General features: G+C 36.8%; 2 protein-coding genes across 2 annotated transcripts in view; both read right to left on the reverse strand.

Annotated features, from left to right (window-relative positions):
* Positions 1-6,469: 6,469 nt before the first annotated feature.
* Positions 6,470-8,637, reverse strand: LOC142350454 (uncharacterized). The gene is made up of 2 exons (XM_075402302.1): positions 6,939-8,637; positions 6,470-6,804 (listed from the first exon to the last, which is right to left on the reverse strand). The coding sequence occupies exons 1-2, from the start codon at positions 8,635-8,637 to the stop codon at positions 6,470-6,472; spliced, it is 2,034 nt and encodes a 677-aa protein (XP_075258417.1).
* A 5,082-nt stretch (positions 8,638-13,719) lies between these two features.
* LOC142350455 (uncharacterized) overlaps positions 13,720-22,344 on the reverse strand; it is an 80,627-nt gene continuing 72,002 nt past the window's right edge. Inside the window, exon 3 of the mRNA XM_075402303.1 lies at positions 13,720-13,807. Coding sequence (XP_075258418.1) covers positions 13,720-13,807 — 88 coding nt within the window. The remainder of the gene's footprint in view (positions 13,808-22,344) is intronic.

The following is a 22,344-nucleotide window of genomic DNA, read 5'->3' on the forward strand; positions in this document are numbered from 1 at the left end:
TTCTCTCTTACTATCAGCATATAAATCAGCAACCTCAAAACCATTTGGTCACCTATTGATTGATTTAGATCCTCGATGTGATGAGAAGCTGCGTTTATGTTCACAGATCAACATTGACGTTACCATTTTTTATTGCTCGAGCACACCGCAGAACATAATCAAACTTGATGAACCGTTCACAACATCTGAGTACTTTAGATCTCTTTATAACTCTTAAACCATTAATGCAGAATTTTTTTTCTCCTCCACTGTTCCGAGACGTTTGTTAAAGTCATTATTGACTGCGTTTTTAACATCATTAAAGGAACAGTTTCTCTAAACCTTGACAACCAAGCAATCAACAAATTTAAAACCTTCGAAAGAATTATTTCCATATTGTGTGACAGACGTGTGAAAATCAACAGCAAGCGGAAACTGCTGTCAACAGACAAAGGGATCAGACTACTAAAAATGATTAACGACCCAATTCAAAAATTTTTCAAGTCTACAATATGTCACAGTCAGCCGCCGACGATTTCATACTAATTTCAGTAGACACTTACAAACAACTTACTACCGCCGCAATTTCCCAACCGTCCGGAGAAGAAAGTACAAAACAAGCAATTCTACAGACAAAAATCTAGGCGAAAACGAGACATTAAGTCAATTGAGCATCGCATCAGCATTGAACTCAAAGTCAGTAGATTTGCCGGAATCAGTGAGAGAAGACGAAAAGAAAAAATTGTCCCAAGAAGCTTCGCAATTAACCACAGAACAAGTTGAGTGTGTTATTGATGAGCTAACAAAATCAGGCTTGAGCGGAGGAAAAATTGAACGCAGCAAGACAATAATCAAACTTTTAAATGAGTCAACACTAATAAGCATAGACGGTAACACTGGAAAGCTGCATGGTAACTTCGACGGAAGTACTTTAACATCAGACCTAATCGAATTTTTGATAAACCTGCAGCTTCCGACGAAAAAAATATCCTCGGAAGATCTCCATGTTTTTAAGGAACTGAAAATAGGTAGTCACCTTGTCGGAAACAAGAGCGCAAAACAAGCGGCCTCGTGCGCACCCCAACAACATTCTAACACCAGAGGTCAGCAGCTCCCATGGCTTTCGATGTTTTAAATAACTTCAAAAAAACCTTTGCTCTTACAACTATAGTAAGGTTTCTGCTTTTAAAGGCCGGAATTGAAAGGCACCCAGGACCTTCCAAAAAGAAACTAAAATGCGGATCATGTAAAAAGTTTCTTGGAAAAAGTATAAGATTAAGGCCTCTATTCTATTGCACAAAATGTGGTTGGGTACACTTTCAATGCAGCGGACTTGCAAATGCCTCTGAATATGATAAAAACACATTCACTTGCACTAAATGCAAAAGCGAGAGAATAGTATCGTCGGCGCTTACAGAAAACGCCGACTATAGAAAAGCTCAGAAATTTTACACACGTATTGGGATTCCCAGTTCATACAGCAGCGTTGATCGCTTGGCCAAGGAGACAGGCATCCGAAGGTCAACAGTTGAAAACTACCTTGCAACAAATTCCACTTTTACAAAATTTAAACAAGCCAGGCAGCGCTTTCTACGTCTCAGAGTGCAGTCATACAGAATAAACGAAATCTGGTCTATAGATCTAGCAGATATGCAGTCAATTGCCAGCGAAAATAAAAACGTTAGATATTTGCTTGTAGCTGTGGACACATTGAGTCGCTATCTGAGAGTTGAACCCATGAAGGACAAAAACGCATCAACTACAAAAAAAGCTTTCCAGAGAATGCTGAAATTAGAAAAGAAGGAAACATCTCCTGAAAAGGTATGGGTTGACGACGGAAAAGAATTTCTTGGAGCATTCAAAAACTTTTGTGAAGCAAACAAAATTATTGTTTATCAGACTCACAACAAGAAAAAGAGCGCATTCGCAGAGCGAAACATTCGATCTCTAAAGTCTCTTATTTACAAGTACATGAACGAAAGTCACACCACAAAATACGTTGACCAACTTCCGAATTTAGTTAAAGTTATAAACGGACGTGTGAATCGAGTAACCGGTCTAGCACCGAAGAAAGTATTAAGCAAACAAACCAGTTATCTTGTCTCATTGAACCTAAACGGTAGGCTCCAGAAACAAAAAATTTAAAACAGGCGATACAGTACGCATTCGGAGGAAAATTGAGACCTTCCATCGTGGATACAAAATACAGTTTAGCCACGAAGTTTTTCGAATAACAGAAGTTTTAACATTAGATCCCCCTACCTATAGAATTGTATCTAATGACTCAAATGAAGAGATAAGCGGAAGATTTTATGAGTCTGAGCTTGTTAAATTTCTAGAAGAATGAAATTACCTGCAAGCACTTTTACTGTGAACCTTATTTCCAATTCCTCAACTAAAACTTTTCCCAACAATACCCTCGCAACATTTTCGAATCTGCTACCAAGAGTCATAGATCTGAACAAATCGAAAGGTATGTGGCGAGTTGCCCTATTGGAAATATCATGGCCATCAAATGTCAAAAATATCACAAGTGGTATTGTTGAAATAAACTGTGCCCAAAACGAAGAGAGTGAAACTGATGAAGAAGAGGAAGATGAGGATGAAGCAGCAAATGCGGGTGAACTTGAAGCTCCAATTGAACAAGCGATAAACAAGGAAGTATTCGTACCAATTTCACGAAGAAAACGAAAACCAATATGGACGAAAAGAGTTGATGAGGAGGATCCCCCACCGAAAAAAATTAGCATTCCCCAAGGAATTTATCAATCAGCAGATCAAGTCCTGGAAAAGATATGCGAAAGAGTCTACAATTCCCGAAAACAACAGACATGGCCTATCGAGTGGTCAGTCAGTAGACATAGCCAACTGTTACGTATCCGACCAGCAGCAGCAGCAGCAAAAAGGGATAGAAGCAACGAAAAGAATCAGGATGAGGAAGCCGGCTTCATAACGGCGGATACAAACACAAGCGAGGATGAAAGTGTGAGCAACGATAATGATAAAACAATCAGGTTGGTTTCGTTGGATTTGAAAAACATACTAGGCGTTGAAGACCTCTCGCCCAATTCAACTCCAATATTTCCTGTAGACATCTCTGGAGGACGCCACACAGTGTTTGTTTATTGTGATCTGATTCAAGACAAAATTTTAGGCAACACATTAACCTCATTTTTAAGGACAGTCGCTCTCATAGCAAACACAGAAGACGAGGAGAACAGGAAAGGGAGCATCATCAGCTACCGGTCTTTTTCAAACCTGCAATGGAAGACAGTTGTCAAGTCTTCTTTTCAATCAATATCAATTACCCTCAGAGACGAAACAGGCCAGCTAATGCCATTTTTATCAGTCGGCCGAACATGCTTGACCCTTAAATTCAGACAAGTTCAATGACTACCATTTCTTCACTGTATCTATCAAGTAGCAAAGTCAATCAAATGTTAAACATATGAAAATCAAAGAGCTGAAAACAATTGAAACATTTGAACTCTTGTTCAATCAGTCAATCAATCAAGCAATCAATCAATCACCCAAGAAATCATACATAAAATTATTAACCCGCTCAGCCAAAAATTAATTCATTTATCCATTCATTCAATCAATCAAACAGTTAGTCAGTCAGTCAGTCAGTCAGAGCAAGCAATAACAAACATCACTTCAGATGGACGCTCACTATGATGCTCAAATTGGTACTCAAACAGTCGGCGGCGGCGGCAGCACCCAAGCAGCCCATGGAGGACCAGCTCGTCAATTTGGATCAGGAGCAGCAGGGCTTGGAGCACTTGCGGTACGAGTTGTGAGATGTGCTCTACCATTATTGAAAAAGTATGCTTTACCATTGGCCAAAAAATTGGGAAAAAACTTAGTGACAGCAGCAATACCAGAAATTGGACAGGTCATTGCAGGAAAAAAGAAAATTAGAACAGCTGCTAAGGATTCAGTGAAAAAGTCAATCTCTGAAAGTCTCGTTGTTGCACAACCGTCCAATAAGCGGCGCGGCGCGCCGGGTTAGCGGACCGCAGCGGGGGCGACCGGCGCAAAAAGCGCGACCCGTTCCGCCCGAGCGCGTGGCCCTCCCCCGGTTGGGATCGGTGAAAAAACGTCATGTCGGAAAAGCGTTATCAGCACCAGCAGGAACAAAGACCGCAGGCAGCAGACAACGGAAGAATGCAGCTCCAAGCGTCACTTCTACAAAAAAGCCAACGAAACGCAGTCGGTCCGAAATTTTTTCAAACATCAAATATTATTAGCAAGCTAGATGATAGATAGCGAGCTAGCTAGCTAATCATCAACCAATCAATCAACCAACCAACCAACCAACCAATCAACCAACCAACCAACCAACCAACCAACCAACGAACCAACCAACCATCATAATCAAGATCATCATTAGTTTTATTAGTAGGAATGGTACAGCAAAATGACGACACAGTCCAATTCAAATTTGGAATTCAAAAGCCTGGCAGACGACATAGCAAACCCGGTTACACACACAGCTTTAGATTTTTTCGAAAAACCGAGCGTATTGATCAATTACGAGCGTGGACATGACCAAGAAGTCTTCCACCAAACCGGACCAAGGGGACCAACACTAGACTTTGTAAACAGTGGTGATCAGAGAAACTGTATTGACATGAATTATTTTCATTTAGCCGTTCAAGCAGCAATTTACAAGCCAAATGGACAGGAAAAAATAGACTACAGTGACGGTGAACCTGCTGTTTTTACCAACAACACACTTCGCAGCCTGTTCTCTCAAATTGAAATTTATCTAAACGGGATTTTGGTTGCCGACAGTAACAATGCATGCCATCACCGAGCATTTCTAGAGACAGAGCTAACAACAAACAGTGACAGTAAAGACTCGTGGACTATTTGTCAAGGCTACGAATTCGATTCAGCTATAGCAGACGGAGACAAAGGCAGATGGTTTACGGATAGGTTGAAAAAAACATTAAATAAAAACTACACGACGGATTTATATGGCGCACTGTATGTTGATTTTTTCACATGTGAAAAATTACTCATACCCGAGGTAGAGCACCGCATTAAACTTTACCGTGCGAGCAACGAGTTCAGCTTAATTGCACAAGACAATAAAATGTACGCAGCAAAAATAGAATAAGCATCTCTTTTTGTAGGAAAAATAACACTGACGGAGTCAGTACGTCTTTCAATTGAGCGCACACTCACCAAAGCGCCAGCTCGATACCCCTACATTGAATCCCTTTGTAAATTTTTATAATTCAGGCCGGGCAAAACTCATTCATTAAGGAATCGATTTTTGGAACAGAACCCATCCGACGTTTGGCCCTATGTATGGTCCCTAACGCTCAATTCAGGGGATCATACAGCACAAACCCCTTTGACTACCAAAAATTTGACCTGAAACGTATTGAAATAGTTCGAGGTAACGGGTTGCCAATTGCAGGGACACCAATTGATACAGAAGACAACACTCGTCTGTATTATAACACGATGACAGCATTGGTTTCAAAAACGGGGGAAACAAAATAAGTCTTGACGGCTTCGAAAACAAATACATGTCCAATTTTGATTTGACTTCTTCGCAGGAAGCATCGAAAAACTTGACCTTGTTCCCCGAACTTACAGGAGCCCCGATTACTTTGAAATTATTATTCTCAAAAGCCCTGCCGGAAGCAGTTGAAATCTTTCAAATCGGAGAGCGCTTCAGTCAAGTTTTAATAGATAGTAGTCGAAATATTGCAAAAAATCAAACACTACCACATGGATAATATCACCATAGAAAGAGTCTGTCAACAATTCAGTAATTTAAATTTCGCCTTTGGAGGAGTGTGGTCAGCTGATAACTTTCCTCGAATTAAACAAAGCGGCAAAATCCGCTTTCAGATAGTCAATACGTCACCAAAAAAACTTCCTGGAACGCACTGGATACTTTTTATTTCTTTCCAATTACTTTTCAGGGCAAACGCAAAAAAGCCTGTCCGGTTCACAAACATAGTGATATGGAATAGTCTTGATATATCAATCAGTTATTTTGATCATCTGTAGAGACGACTTGCTAACCTCTACTCTGATAGGCACTCTTACGAGGTGCATTCAGTTGTTTCATCGCCGCCCATTCAGTCTAAGTCGTCAAACCTGTGTGGACTCTACTGTATCTATACAGCCCTTGAGTTAATTTCAAACAGTCATCATTTATCTTTGAACATATTTTTCTCAAAGAAGACCAGAATGGAGACTATGAAACAACTGAAAATGAAAATTCTTTGAAAAATGTTGGACGAATGAATGAGATAAATTTGATTCAATTTTTTAATACAAAGCTGAAAACCAGTTATGTGTTTAATATTATTTAGTTATAGAATTTTACAACTGCAAGCTTTTTTTTTGTTTTCTAATGCTATAGAGCCAGAGAGAAAGAAAGATTAAACAACCAACTTAATAATTTAGGTTACATTGAGTGACTGATTATTCCTTCCAATCATTTAATCTAAGAGTCGGAGTCTCAGGCCAGAATATTTTGCCGTCTCCTATATTTCGGCAGAGGTTGATCACTATCACTGCTTTCATAATTATTAGTATAAGAATTCTTTTTGGGAGTGCTAGTAGTACTACTAGTAGCGACAATTGTATTTAAATTCGAGCCAAAATCTAGTGCTTCTTCACTGTAAACTTCGCTTTCCGAGGCACTGCATTCTCTGGCTTCATTATCTGTGAACGGATTACGAGATAGGTCGTCCAATTCAAAAGCTTCCTCTTCCAGATCACTCAAGTCACTCCAATTAACAACTGGCTCATTGTCTTCAATTTCTTGGTACAAGAAACCTGGATCAGGAGGTGCTGAAACAAGAAAAATTGTGTCAAAATTGAAACCTGGAAACACACAGAAAAGTAGAATTAACTGAAAGTGTCAGCCGCAGAAATAGCTGGGCTAATCTGGTTGTTTGGTAAAATTTCAGAAACAGGAGGTTCACCTTCGTCTTGCATATCACTTTCACTGCTCTCACTGTCACTGCTCACTAACTCATGCTCCGAAACAACTTTTTCATCGACCGGCGGCATTTGCTGTAAACTATAATGTCCATGAGGAAGTGTGTTGATACCATTTAACTCAATATATCGCTTGTCATCAAAATAACTGAGAGCAATTTTATTCGTTGTCGAAACTTTTATCTGGTGGTTATTGGAATGAATTCTCGTCATTGCTGCTCTAGTGCTCTTTCCCGATTCAAGACATTCTAAATACTTGTCGTGATGAAGTGTTTTCTTTACGCACTTTTGCACCCCTTTAGCGCTTTGCTTGGTCCCACTTTGAAATTGAATGCTGTACATTTTTGATCGGAGTTTAACACATTCCTGCAAAATTTCTCCGTTCAATTCGTCAGTCATGGTCAGAGGAACCTTTTTGTTAACCGGATCATAAAGTGGGTGTAAAGGCGGGTAATCACTAAGGTCCAATAAGTGTTTGAAATTTTGCATGTCTTCATACAGGTCGTCAGTTTCAATGCGGTACAACAGGGAATCAGTATCTTTGTACGTAACACAAATTTTTTCACCATAACGAGGTTTCATTTCATTATAATGAAAATGATATAAAGCCAACTTAGATAAATCAAGAATTGCGGCAACCACAGGGGTCGGTTTGTCCCATTTAATTTTCGGAATAGAAGAGTATACAGAACACAGGTGCTCATTAATGATTCGAAAAGATTTGAAGGTAGGCTTAGCAGTAAGTTTCTTGGCCTGGAATTCTTCTGAAACGAATTGAATGTTTCTTCTGTTTCGTTTATTTTCCATCGTTTTTCCGAAACACGCATTTGACATCAATTTATAAAAATTCTTTTCGAAAGGTGTAGCTGCTTTTTTTCGCATTTCAGTGTTTTTCTCAATGTGGGGTGACAGCCAATTCGACTGATTGAACTGAAGTACACGATGATGCGCAGTAACCTTGAGACCTTGGCTGCAATAAAACTTCAAGTTCTCAATATGACAAATGTAGCCTCGTTTATCAAAAAGAGTCTCAACTAGCTTTGGTACAGGCGCACGATTTCCCGCAAACTTCTTGCTGTACGGTGAGAGCCAATCATCTTTGATGAAAAGTTTTTCTGGCGCATGTGGAAAATCGTAATGTTTATCATGAATAGCAGGAGGGTAGGTTAGATCAACTTCAACAAAAAAGCCAACATTATTGTCAGCTTCATATTTAGAGAACAACTCCTCTACAGAACTACACTCTAACCCCTGATAGCCATCCTTCGGTAACTTTTTCATCATAATTCCAGCGTAAAGCGAAGTGACGTCAAAGAATGCACCATATACTGACACTTGGTCAGGGTTATAGGTGCTCAAATATTTATTGTTGGCTTTGAAATCCCGAAGAGCACCAACGCCGTTAAGCCCACCACGAATAGCCTTCTCGCAAAAAAGAAGCATATCAATATCATCGACTAAACTTAATTGTACCTCGGTTGTTACCAGCAAAGCATCCCAGCTCAAATTTGGAGCACTGTAAAAATACGCGGGATCTAAGCGATACACTGAAATACACACAGTTCGGAACAACTCGAAAACATCAGCCAACAAATAAACATCTATTTGTAAATAAACGTCATGGTAATCCCCGAAATTGCGGCATTCCAGCAGTTGATACATTTCAACTGCTTGCGAATACATTTCGGGAGTAACGTCAATTTTTCCAGTTAACGTGTTTCTCCACTCTTCACCGTATTCCGGTAGAGCAGCTTGAAATTTTTCTTTTGAATCCAAAAACGAGTAGGGGAAGATGCCCTTGGCTCTAATTTTTCGAATTCGTTGTCATTAAAATGTTGAAAACGATGGCGAAGAAGCTTCAAGTCAGAATCTTGAAGAGTTTTTGCAAGAGCGTCAAGGCTAGAAGCCATGAAGTTGATACTATCTAGAAATCGAATTTCGTGACGAACTGTTTTTTCAACTCCGGCCTTGTTGATGTAGGAACGGACAGGAACGTGAACTGAAAAAGATATGAACGTCTCTTCGGTCCGGGAGATGGCTGAAAGTTGTTCGTTAGCTTCCAACTTCAGGTACTTCACAATATGATGTGCATCATATCGAGAAAGATTATGAAAAAAGACAGGAAGGAAATATCCGACTGTCACTTTTAAATTACAGGAGTTGTGTGCAACACCAAATATTTTTCCTGTAACATGACAGTGGTGCACAACTTTTTCTTCGGATCTGTCATGCAGCTCTCCAGAAAAACGTTTATGACAAATACAGCAAGGCACCATCCAATTCCGCAACATTTCTTGTTTACGAGTTTTTGACATGTTTAAAAATCGAAATCGTTGACGTTCCCTGTCGGCCCATCTCACCCACGATCTTAAGGTATTCATTAATACAGCAATGCAGTCATCTCCACGATAAAACTTTTTCATTTTTACATGTCCAAGGCGCACGTCAACGAGAACAACACCGAAGCTGCACGGGTACTGATTTTCGATTACTGTTGTGGAGGCACCACTGATATTTAAACCACTTTGCATTTGTTCTGCAGCCAAATCAAAATCTTCAGTTTTAACGTCAAAAGCTTCTAAATCAGCATAAACTACGAACGGACATTTAAATGTTTTATGCCAGTTCTTGAAAGAAAGCGTGGTTCCTTTAGCAGCCATTTCAATAATTTGCGGTTGTAGAGAAGAACACAAGGACTTGTGAAGTGAAAATTTGTCACGTGCAACACTTTGTAATCAAACTTCGCAAAACTTTCGCTCGTTGTTTTTGGAGTTCGCGGTGTTCGTTGTTCGCAGAAGAATTTTAAGCACACGATCTAAGTTTTTAATTAAACAATAATGCCAGCTGTTTTCGTCCGACAAAAGCTAAAGATGAATTATACGAGCAATGCCAGTATACTTAGATAAATAAACTGGAAAAATATTTCGTTTTTCCAAATCATAAACGTTTATTTTGAGATGATTATCTCTTTCAAATTTGGGAATATCGGACAGGGCCATTGGCATTTTTCTAGGATTATATATGAGAAAATTCGAATTATTTTTGTAACTTTGTGGTCGCTCCTGATTCTGCCTAACAGGAAAAAGAAACGCGAGAATAGAGTAGATAAAACACAAATTATCCCTCAAATTTTTAATATTGAGCCAAGACTTGCGCTGATTCTCTAAAATACTAGGCGTTAGAATATAAGACCCAGCACGAAGTGGAAAATATTTTGATAACATGAGTTCAACCATGTTTAACCGGTCAATAACCCATCCGCTGGCTGCAGTGCAAAAAACGTTAATTTTTGTGAGCAATTTATCAACGTGAGTGCAAAATATTCATCTGATGTGAAGCAAGTGGTCACACTCTCCAGAGGACTGTGAAAAAACGATATCGTGCTTTCTTCGAGCAAAGGTTTTGTAAATTTCACTTCTATACACAATCCTACCTTCGCAGTAACTATTTCTGCCAAACGGTTCGTAATAAAATCTCTAATTGCCATCTCATTTGTTACTAGAAACTCAAAAGGATCAAAAATTTGGTCACCAACAATTTTGAGACGATAAGATTGAAAATGTCCATTCACTGCCTTTCTCTCCCTCTCCAACTCAAACAGCTCAGCCCCACTTGTGGATGGCTGCGCCAGCTCAACGCCAGCGAGAACAGAATGTTGTGACCTACAGTGTCCCTTCCAAGACTCCTCACTCCCAAAGAAAGTATGGCAAGTGTTGCAGCGAAGAGTCCTCGGAAACTTGTGCACATTCTTGAGATGACGCACCAAGTTTTTGGCCAAGGTGAAAACTACCTGCCAGTGCCCACAACTGAAGTTGCTTTCCGGTAGATTAGAATGCTTTTGCTGTCTATGCAGAGCAAGATCTTTTCTGCTCAGGAACGTTTCATCGCAGAAGTTGAACGATATCATTGAACCCTACGTAAACGTGATCGGTATTTATTGCAAAACGAGCTAAAAATTTTTCGATGGCATAACAAGGCAACGATCAACCCCTTTTTTCACTTCTAAGTTTGATACGTTGAAGCGAGGTGGTTTGATGTATTAGTAAATTCAAGAATTTGCAATTAATAATTATCACCGGAGAAAAAAATTGGGCATATATTACCCCCTAGTGTAGTGTTTTTAAAATTGGGCAACAAAGCACACTTTAAAGCAGGAAGTATTTCCAAGTTTCAAAACAACTGCATTAAGTATTGATCCGAAGTGCACACAAATTGAGCATAATTTAACCCCTGAAGCTGTATTTGGAAAAAATTTAGGGAGGTTTGAGAAACCCCGATGTTCAGTTTTTAAAAAGAATGCACAACGAACACAAAATTGAAAATTTAGGCATAAATTTTCCCTTAGAACAGTGATTTAGGAATTATCAAATAACTGAATAGAGTTGTTAGTATCAAATTTGAAAAAACTTGCATTGACCAATGAACCAAAATGCAAAAATTTTGAGCATAAATTAACCCCTAGAGCAGCTTCTCTACAAATTCAATATTTTTAAAAAACGTGCACATTGAACAGAAGTAAAGAAAATTTGGGCATATGTTAACCCCTACCGCAATATTTTTCAATGATCAGACAATCAAGCAATTTTTGTTGCTCAAGAATCGATAAGTTTTAAGCGAAGACAATATTGTAAAAGGTATCAGAAAAATAAGGCATCTTAAAAAAAGGAGTGTTTAAACACATCCTGGCTTCGCACAGCTTCAACTGCAGAATTGATTTTATCTAAGACAACACATACCCTTTCTCTGTGTGTTGAAATGAATTCTTGACGCGTTGATTGGCTCCAAACACAAATTAGAATGAAAGCTGCAGGACAGTATCGTTTTGTTGTCGGAAAAACGTGTTCCAGATGCAGGCTAGTTGTTGGAGTTGGTTGAGTCTGAAAGTCGAAAGCGGTCCGCAGGATTATTATTTAGAAAATGAAAATTTGCGAGCGGAAAAACCTGAAATTTTATCGGAGCGAAATTTAGTTTGCCGACTGCTTAAGATTATGAATACTAACAAAACTTGAAAGATATTCTCCAATGCACCACAAAAGAAAACGCCGATGAGACCCCATAAATGGAATGCGCCGCAAGGTAAAAACCGTAAATTGCGGTTATAAATTTCTTTTCCGTCGAGATACAGACTTATCTGAGATTGATAACGGGTATAAAAAGCCCACAAACCGGCAAATTACCATCCTAAGCTCTTTCACAAAAAACAAAATTTAAACTTAAAACTAAATACTACAAATGTCTGGTTATCTGTTTGAATACCAAACCTCTACGCGCTTTGTGAGATTTTGGAGAGAAGATAACACGGAGGGCGCAACAATTGAAATATCGCTTTATAAATATTCGAACGGTGAAAGATTTTTGTACCAAATTCTTACATTACCTGAAGAACATTTCAGGTCCCTAATAAACACGGTGATGATGGACACTGACCTAATCAGAGTTATCACTGAGGGCAAAATCAATGCAGATGGACGTCTCGAGATACATTTTGAGGCGTGCGAAAAAATGCGGCTTGATTCAAAGAATTGCGAGGTGATACGAGACATCAAAGGTAGTATCGCACTTTATAATTTCAGCAATATGTGATATTAGTCGAAGAGTTGAATTTTAATTAAGATCCTAATTCACCTAACCCTATACAGAAAACGATTAAAACAGCTTTCGTGAGTTTAATTATGTTTCTATTTAGATAACGATAAAGTCTACTACCGACTTTCAATGAAGTATTTCGACCCCGATGACCTGATGCTATCAGTGTTCTTCCAAATCAAGAAATTTGAGAACAAAGGCGAAATGTGGGAGTTGAAATATGTGGCTTTGGGACTTCGAGAATTTACAGCCCTTCTTAGATACAATAAAAAAGGTCATCGAGCAACTCTCAAAAGAGAAAAGCCAATCGCAATAGTTAAGCCGAGAAAGCAAAAGATCATTAAAGTGAGAGCAGCGCCTGAAGATGACGACGTTATTGTCTTACCGTCTGACGAAGAAAATTATTGATGAAACTTTTGATAAACTCGATGATAATTTGCGCATAAATATTCCCTATACCATGAAAATGCTTTCTTATACCAATTTCGAACCATTTCGTTAATATAATTTTCTAAAGATATTGCTATTCAAAGACAAGTAAGCTAAATCATTACACAACACAAAGCTCAGACAAAATTGTTTAACTTACTTGAAGTTCAAATTAAGGAACCGGTTTTTGATTGTAGATAAAAAGCTAAACGTTGCAAAGAGAAAACGAAAAAGTACACATACGGAGTTTACAGTATAATAAAACTGTTCAACAGAGGTTTGATATTCAAAGAAATTGAACAAAGTTGTATAACAAGCTAACTATTCTGTTTGGCAAATGTCAATGGTAAAGATAAAGTTTGAACGGTTTGAACTAACCTTGTGGGAGAACCTGAATAAAAGCATTTATAAAACATAAAAATCATGATCCTATGGCCCAGGTGGTTAGGCAGCATCTAAAATACAAAAAATAGTTGTTAGAAATATATAGAAAGTGGTTTCGAGGCTACTAGAGGGAGGGATCCTTTTTCTGTGTGGTAGACCCCCTCATTTTCCACTACTCACTTACTTTCGCAAAACATACAATACATCTCAGTCAACTAACTAACTGCGCTATCATTTCAGTGTCCGTTGACCCTACTAACAATTGTCATCAATATTTACTTCATTGTGACTGTCCTGTTAAATGATGAGCTTCGCAGCAAGGATTATTTTCTGATCACGTTGCAATGTTGTATGGATTTGGTACTGTCAGGTATCGTCCCTCTCTGCCACTATTTCTTTGATCTCTGGGAGTCCCTCTTTTCTTTTTGCTATTACAGTGGGTTGTACAGAATTCCTAAGCAAGACACAAATTTCAACCAAAATATCATTGATAATTCGTCTCCACTTTTAAAAAATTTATAGAAATCGCGTTAAACTTGTTACCCTATACTAATTTCCGGCAAAATATGGGAAAATGAACGGCCAAGTAAAAATTGTTCAACCGAGGGATCAAAAATGCATTCTTTAGTCGAAAATTCATTTTGTTCACAATTTAGGAGAAGCTAAATGTTAACCGACTGCACTAGATAAGATGTACTAAAACCAAGCTGCTGTTTCTTCAGAATTTATCTCTATTGCCGACAATATTAGCTATTAGTTATCAGTTATTGGCAGCTTAGGCACAGTTACCTAAGAGTAAACAGTTATATGTATGTTCAGTTATTTAGACCTTGTTTTTCAGAAGTAAAATTTAATTTTCCAGATGAAATTCAATATAGATAAAAGATTCAGAGATCCATCGACGGGAAGTTGTTCAGGAGACTGAACAATCTGGCGAAGGAGCTTTAGCTGAGCTTATCAAATTAAAACTGAGCAGCGCGAATCAATAATAGTCGAATTTCTCTTCAGAACTCAAAGTTACGCATTTTGGAGCTTCATAACTTTATCGACAAGTTTCGGGATGTGGAAAAATTCCGGAAGGATTGGAGACTGGCGCGCTATACTTGGCTTTTGCTCACAACAATTTTTACAATTGTTTCTGACCAACTTAAGAAGCTGAGTGGGAAGCGTTGAGAGAACAGGATTGAGAGGTGATGCTGAACGATTGTGAGGTAATTCTGTCCGAGGCAATCTTGTACAAAGTTTCACCCCGAAAGCTTGCTGCAAAAAAATATAAGAATGACGATCAAGCCTAACCAGGTCTGTTTAAAGAAGAACTCAGATGTTGAAATTATTTGTCTTTGTAGCAAAACCTGTTGTTATTATAATGCTAAGTCGCACAAAAACGAAATCAGCAACAATGGTTTGAATAAACGAACATTGGAAGGATATGGCTGTAAACTAATAGAAAATATCGGCGAGCAATGGAAGAAATTGTCAATTGGACATTAATAAACATATGTTCTAAAATAATCAATCTCTGCTTGGGAGGGTACACGTTAACGAAATAAGAAAGGACTTACGTATTTTTATCCTAAACAACAAGTGTTATCTGCTGATGCAATCCAAACTGTCCCACAGAGATGGTAAACTACCTACATGCTTTTTAAAACATATTTGGAACTCGTCAGATTTTATCAATTGGAAAGAAGGTGAATTTAAAAAGTACATGAAACTGATTCAACAAAGTTATTCATTTCAGGTGGATTGGAAAAAAAGCAGCGATTTTTTGTCATCGTTGGTTGGTTTTTCATAGGCCCTATAAATATTGCTCTTGAGGAATTCCAGAGAGGATTTTTTAGAATTTCTGATCTCAACAAAAAAGCTGAATACAATTACTTAATTTTCAGCTATGGGCATTAAACAGAATTTAGAGAAGCAGAGCCACTATTAACAAATCCAAATACACAACAAAAAAACTTTAAACAGAAAGTACCAAGGTTTCCATTGTAAGAAAAGTACTGAGCTTGAGAGCAGCTATCTCGTAGCTGCAGTTCAAATTCAAAGTCCTATGACTAAAGTCAACAATGATGAACAATAAAAGAGTTCCCGGGTCGAATGTCCTCCCTAAATTCCTCTCATTTTGTTGTAAGATTTGGGGGGGGGGGGATTTGTCTATGGCGGTAAATTGATGTAAGAGTGAGGAGGTAATTTGGTCTGGGGAATTGTTTCAAGAAGCCCGACAATGAAATTGAGAAAAGTTATGTCGTGTCTGCCATATGCAACATCATGCATAGCTCAAGTAATGCCGAGTATTGCATTTGCATCATCTAAATAAGAGTAACCTGTATGAAAAGGTGAGAAGAATTTTAAGTTTTCGTTTCAGTTTTCGAATTAAATTCATTCAAAGGCAACTATTTGCAGACCCAGGCTACATCCTAATAATCAAGTTTGTCGGACATCAGTGTTGTTTTCCGGATAAATCAGTTGCCTGAACAGCCTATACTATGCAGCATTTTTATTCAGGCTTGTGGAATACAAAATGACCGTCTTTCAAGGAAATTTATCTGGCTCAAATATCAGAGCGTCAAACAATTTCATTATATTCGAATCATATTCGCTGCCGTGCACGCCTTAAAAAAATTATGGTTTCGCTTCCCATCATGCAACTGAAAAATCAATATCTAATAGATTTTAACTTGATATTATACACTACATTTAACACAATACAATTTACGAATAATTTCTCAGCATCGCTAAGGGAAATGCTCAAAAAACACGCATAAGAATGACAAAAATTGATTGCCACAATCAAATTACAACAGACGGTCGCAGTGGAATAAAAATAAACAATAGAACACTTCATTCCGTAATCGGTGATCAAGGTAACAAATCGATCGAGCAAAAGTCACAAAAATTTGACTGCATGAACGATGAGAGTTTTCGCAAACGTCGCTCAATAATTTAATGCATTATTAATCGGCTGGGATTTTCTTTTACGCTGATTTTCATTGCATCACTGGTATGCATATTAAATAGAGCGTGAGATGCCCTGTACTCAATCGACAGACGTATATCGCCTCAGGCTTGGATCAAACTAATTGTCCTGAAGCCAAAAAAAGAAATTCTTGGACGCCTAAAACAAGATTCTTGGCTGCAGCCAGATTTGTTTTTTCGTCTATGCCTCAAATCTAGATCTTCACATTTAAGCTTAAATTCGAATTTGTTTAATAACTCTGGTGTTGTGGTTTTCTCTCGTAAAAAATCCATGTTGACACCAATGAAGCAACAAAGTTTTGCAACTATGGAACTTCGGGACTCAGTTCCTTGAGGTATCATAGCTTATATCGTCAATAAACAATGCGATACCTCTCATCTCAAAAACTTCGATTTTACATCAGATGTGAATTCAGATAAATTACAAATTAACGTATCCAACTGTGTAGGAGAGCTGCAAATCTTCAGGTCACCTTAAAAACTGGAGACACATATGCGGGGTGAAAATGAAGGAGACCATGAAAGAATTGGTATAGGTGCCAATGAACTCAGAAAGATCTGATTCACATCCAGATGTAGGTGCGGGACAAAAAAACCAAAACAGTAAAAGTTGAGAAAAGGAGTATCATAGCAGTATCGCAAATATATCAGGTCATAAAAGACGTTAAAATTTTTTCAGGTGTACAAAATTGCCCATAATAACTTTGAAGAGCAACTTTGGCTAGGTAATGAAGCAAATTGAAGCGCGACAAAGGAAAAGAAACATGGAGAAAAAATCAGTTTCGCGACTGGTTTTAAACAGACACAACTATACCAGTCAATAGAGTGGTATCTAAACCAACCTCCTGTCATCTCGGTTGGGAATTGGAGAGGCGTTTGCAGCTTTGATACAAAGTCATCTTCTGCACCTGGGATCTGCACAAACTGACTTGGGGTGCTTTCCCTTTTTGGGGAACCTTCTTAAACATTATAGTCGGGGTAATGAATATTGAAAATTTTCGACATAGCTGAGACACAAAAGAGAGTTGTGCGAGCTTGCGCGCTATTTCTGAATGCCAGAAATAATGAAAAAATAATCATGAAAAGAAATAAAGATAACGCTCGAAAAAGAGAAAACCATCGGCAAAGTTGGAGGAAATCAATTTTTAGGCACTTTTGTAGCTTTGGGTGGTTCCATCTTTTGGTTCCATCCACTCTTTGAAGAGTGGACTACAAAAGGAGTTTGGCTGTTGGGATGCTTGACAGAGTCCATAATTGGCCCTAACCAAATTGCTTGTCCTTGTGAGGTAAGAAAGCTCTAAGTTTTTCAACGGAATCAGATATAAAACTACTTCATATACTTTTCCAAAGCCACCACTATACTATAGAGATAGACCACAGAGTATTATTCACCTCAATATTTCTTTTGGCGTTAATTTTCTGCCGCTGAACTGCTGAACACATGAGAAAAATTATAGGATTGATTGTTAATTCTGAAAAGTCTCTAAATGGAGGGAAGATGTGAAATCGTTCAGTGAGATCATGAAATTGCAAACATACGACTAGCTTTGAAACAAAAGTAGAAACTGCGGCCGAGTTCTAGAGAGACGAGCTCATAACTTTAATAGCAGATTTGACTACAAAGTAGAGTTCTGTGGCAATTAATTTGCTCCATAACCAAATTTTGAAAATATTTTAAACTCCTTGCCGTCTATAAAGCAACAAACTGACCAAAATGAAAGAATTTAAATTTTCTTTATTTCTTCTCTAAATGCTATATAATTTTATACAAAAATTTGAATGAATTTTCTAGAATACTAAGATATTCCACTGTTCAGCCAAAAACTTTTTATTAGTTTAAAAACTCCGGTGTTAGAAGAATGTTCCAAAATTGGTTTTCATCAAGACCTTTCCGGCCAATAAATGTTTTCGCCAAAAAAGGAGATCGCTCTTATATTTATCAAATATACAATTATTTTACAGTGATTGATTAAAACTACGATGTAAAATTTACCGCAGTAAAAATCTTCACAGGTGCTCATTTAATCTTCATTTCTATCTATGAGTTTTTTGAATAAAAAGGTACCTCAATTCGTTCAATTTGCAATGCCTGGAGACATTTTCACTATTCTTATTTTGGTTGATGTTTTGCTTGTAGTTATATAGAGTATTATCCAGATCTTCAATATATACGCTGGAGAAACTTCTGCTTCTCTGGGCCTTTATTACGGGATGTCTTTGCTTGCTTAAAAGAACAGATAGGTTGTTTTAAAAATTTTTCCACTATCATTGGGTCTTCAAATCCCAGAAAGTTGCGTATTTATTAGTCAAATAAAAACGAGTTTTTGTTTGTATTTCAAGTTACAAATGTAACTAATGTGTCGAAGGATAAAATCAAATCTAACTCAGCAAACAATAATCAAAGAGCAGCATTCAATAAGTGAATGTGTAAACTTCAAATTTACGTTCCGGCCTCTAAGTATAGAGTAGTTGTATTACGTTAGAAAAAAAGTTGATTCAGTACCGTATCAAAATATCCTATGGGAGGCTTTCTTCATCTCTATGCGCAGATTAACAAACCAGTTTATTTTTCTGAAAATGTTCGGGATTACGTCAAGTTCATTTTAAAAACATGACAAGGAGGCTCGGTAATGTGCCTTCGCACATTAAGTTCCGATACCGCTCATCTACATTTTCATTTTATTGTCTACCAAATGAGGAGGAGAAAAAAAGTTAACACGGCAACAAACTAAAAAATGAGAAAAACAATCTGATTTAGAGGGCCTATGAGACCTGTAACTACCATAAAATGACTACCAGAAAAGACGGCGATAAAAATCAAATAGTTTCAAATATTAATTACAACCAAAAATCGTTGTCCATTTTTTGAAAATCTTTAATAACCAAATCAAGATGGCCTTAGATGAAACTTATACTAGGAAAGTTAAGCTATACTTTATTAGAACAAATATGGAACTTATCCTCAATGCGACTTGGCAACAAGTCGACAAGGAATGAGCAAAAGGGCAAAAACTATTAAAGCATTGCTTTTATGAAAAGAAAAAATTTCGAACTGATTAGAAACATTATGCATCAAATGAAATCAATGAAAGATTCTTTTAAACCTCCACAGAGAGCAATTGAGACTTTTCACTATCCAGGATATGTCATACGACTGCAAAAAGAACGAAGAATAGAGGCAAAATGGAAAAAATTTTAACGAAAAAATTTGCACGAAAACGATGTCCCAGCCAATTAAGATCAAGCTGTTCATTAAAAACATTGAAAATCTTCGATTGCGTTTTATTAAAAAAGAAAAATTGTGAATATAATTACGCCCATTAAGGATTTACTGTGAAAAGAAAACAAAAACCTACAAAAAAGGGGCGAACATGCAAATATCACGAATATTTTATGAAAACTGGTTGTACCAAGCAAAAAGACCATTCGAAGAAAATGAAACCGTTATGAAAGTTAAATTGTGTTTCAATAGATAAATGACGTGACCTGCCATTAGAGATGAGATGCTAAACTACAAGTTAACAAGTTAACAGAAATAAGATTGGCTATTCTGAAAAATCTATTGTCTGTTTCTTTTAAAAACAAATATTTTCAAAAATCATAGACAAAAAAAAACTTTTGACTAAAAGAGTAGACAGTTTGTCTTGCAATTAAATGGAGAACTAATTGCGTCCGTTATTAGTGAGACTTAATCATGGGACTACAAAATAACATTAAGTACAAGCTGAACTAAAAAATTTCACACACACTTTTACGAAACCACATTGTTGAAGCCATTAAATTTGAAAAAAATTCTTGGAAGAACTTAAATTCTTCTTTTGAGTCTCCTTTGATCATCATAAAGTCTCTTTGTGAAACAACTGTCACAAATTGACAGCAAAAAGAACTACAAAAAACAAAAAGTATCTAATTTTTGCAAAATTCTTCTGAAACACATTGTCTAAGCCTGAAGACATCAGTCAAAACTTTTAATTAACAAAGAAATTATTGTTTGACTCAACAAAAACATCAAAAAGAGCTCTAAATAATGCGAAGTTATCAAAAAGATAAAACATTGTAAAAAACGAAAATAAACCCAAATCTGAACGAAAAGGGATAAGTTGAAGAATACTATTACTCTCTTTTTGGGAATTTAATTTGAAAGTCAATAGAACCATTAGCTAATCACCAGTATCAGCTATTAAGTTCAGTGATTTATCTATATTTGGCCACTGAGACCTTTCATCACCAAATATTTGGCAACGGCAACAAAAATTAACAATAAACAGAGGGCAAAAATAAAAAAACTGTACCAAATTCTGCAAGAGAATGGTGTCGCCATATGAAACGAAAACAAAAAAAAATTTCAATTCCAAATTTTGTAAAACTGTTTTCAGTTAGACTGTTATCTATTGTGACATCTTACCTAAGAAACAAAAACAACAGCAAAAATGGGCAATTATGCTTAAAAATCAAAAAATTTTGTATGAAAAATTGTAGTACCAAAAGCAAGAAAACCTTCCGTTAAAACAATCCACTGCCGCCAAAAAACTAAATTGTTTTCTATAGGGAAAAAAACTGGACCTGTTTAAACGGGGAATACGCAACAATTGACTAAAATAATATAAGAAATAGACAATTTCAAAAAAATCACAGAAATCTCCTTAAAACAAATACATTCAATAACATAAGGTACCTTTCAATGACATTCAATGACATTAATTAACAACCGAATGAATAGAAAAGGTTTGCTGCATTTCTTGTGGAAGAAATTTAGATCTTTGAGAGGTTAAATTTAAAATTCAGACTTACAAAAAATAACAATTGAAGGCAAAAGACAAGAATTCATTTAAATTTTAATAAAACTCTTCCTCAAAGCCATAAAAACCCTTTTGTTCTCTGAAAACAAACTATATCTACATTTGGCATTATGTTTACTTAAGTGGGAGCCATGAATAAAAATTTTTGTCAATAATTAACATTAAGTGAACAAAAGCAAAATTTTTTGAAAGAAGGCAGCACTAAAACAAATCGAAAGTTTCTTATTCTAGGAATACATGATAATATCGAACCTATCCCCGATTTCGCCACACGCCCAAAAAACCGCCCTAGCATTCCAAATGTTTGCAAATTAGACCAATTGTTGAGTGAAATTCTCTCAATATTAAAAAAAAGCATTGATGCATTTTGTATATTTATCGAGCCAAATATGCAAAAAAACGGCAAAATTTTAATTCCGGAAGACTTTCATAGGGTGCCTGAATTCAGCTAGCGCTCTTTTGGTGTTTAGTCTTTGTTATGGTTTCTAGGTCACTACGTCTGGCAAACTTAAACAAAGTGGACCAAAAAAGCATATTTTATGCCATTTTTTGATGAAAATAGTTCGAATTTTGAAAATTTTATCAAAAAATTTTATGCAATAAAACTCCATAAAAACATTTCAGCAACGCTCTTTTATCTCTCACGGTACCAATAACACTCCGCCGTTAAAAATTTAAACTTATTTTAAATTATATTACCGATTGTGCCAAATTTTAGCAAAAATTACTGATAATTGAGAACAAAAACAGTTGAATGTTTACAAAACTTTAATACTCGATAACTCCATGCAATAAACAAAAATCGAAAAAATCTTTTTAATTCCATATTCTAGGATGTACGTGCTTTTCAATGATACCACTCACAATTCTGTACGATGAATATATCGATCGGCCAAAATTGACTAAATAAAAAACCCAGTTGAGTACATAGTTCCTCCCTCCCCACTAAAATGGAGGTCGGAACAATAAAGTTGCAAGTTTCTTCAACGCATTGTTAAAATTTCGAGCGATGCAGCTTGATCACGACACTCTCTCATGATTTTGCAAATGATGGTTTATCATTACAAATCATTACAAAAGTGCCCGCTAAAACAGTTAAATTTAAGGTATGCAACCATCTGCAACCACCCAATTTTACGTAAGATTAACGCTAAAATCAACTCAATTTTTGACAGGTCCAGAATATTCTCTAGGTTTTTACAGCAATTGATGTTCG

The sequence above is a fragment of the Convolutriloba macropyga genome, chromosome 12, assembly GCF_964194025.1.
Source record: "Convolutriloba macropyga chromosome 12, txConMacr16.3, whole genome shotgun sequence".
NCBI classification, from domain to species: Eukaryota; Metazoa; Xenacoelomorpha; order Acoela; family Convolutidae; genus Convolutriloba; species Convolutriloba macropyga.

Excerpts from the sequence above, each read along its gene's own strand:
- LOC142350454 (XM_075402302.1), bottom strand. The coding sequence starts at position 8,637 with ATGTATTCGCAAGCAGTTGAAATGTATCAACTGCTGGAATGCCGCAAT. Across the intron at positions 6,805-6,938 it reads AAGTGATATGCAAGACGAAG|CACCTCCTGATCCAGGTTTC; the intron begins GTGAACCTCCTG and ends TTCTTGTTTCAG.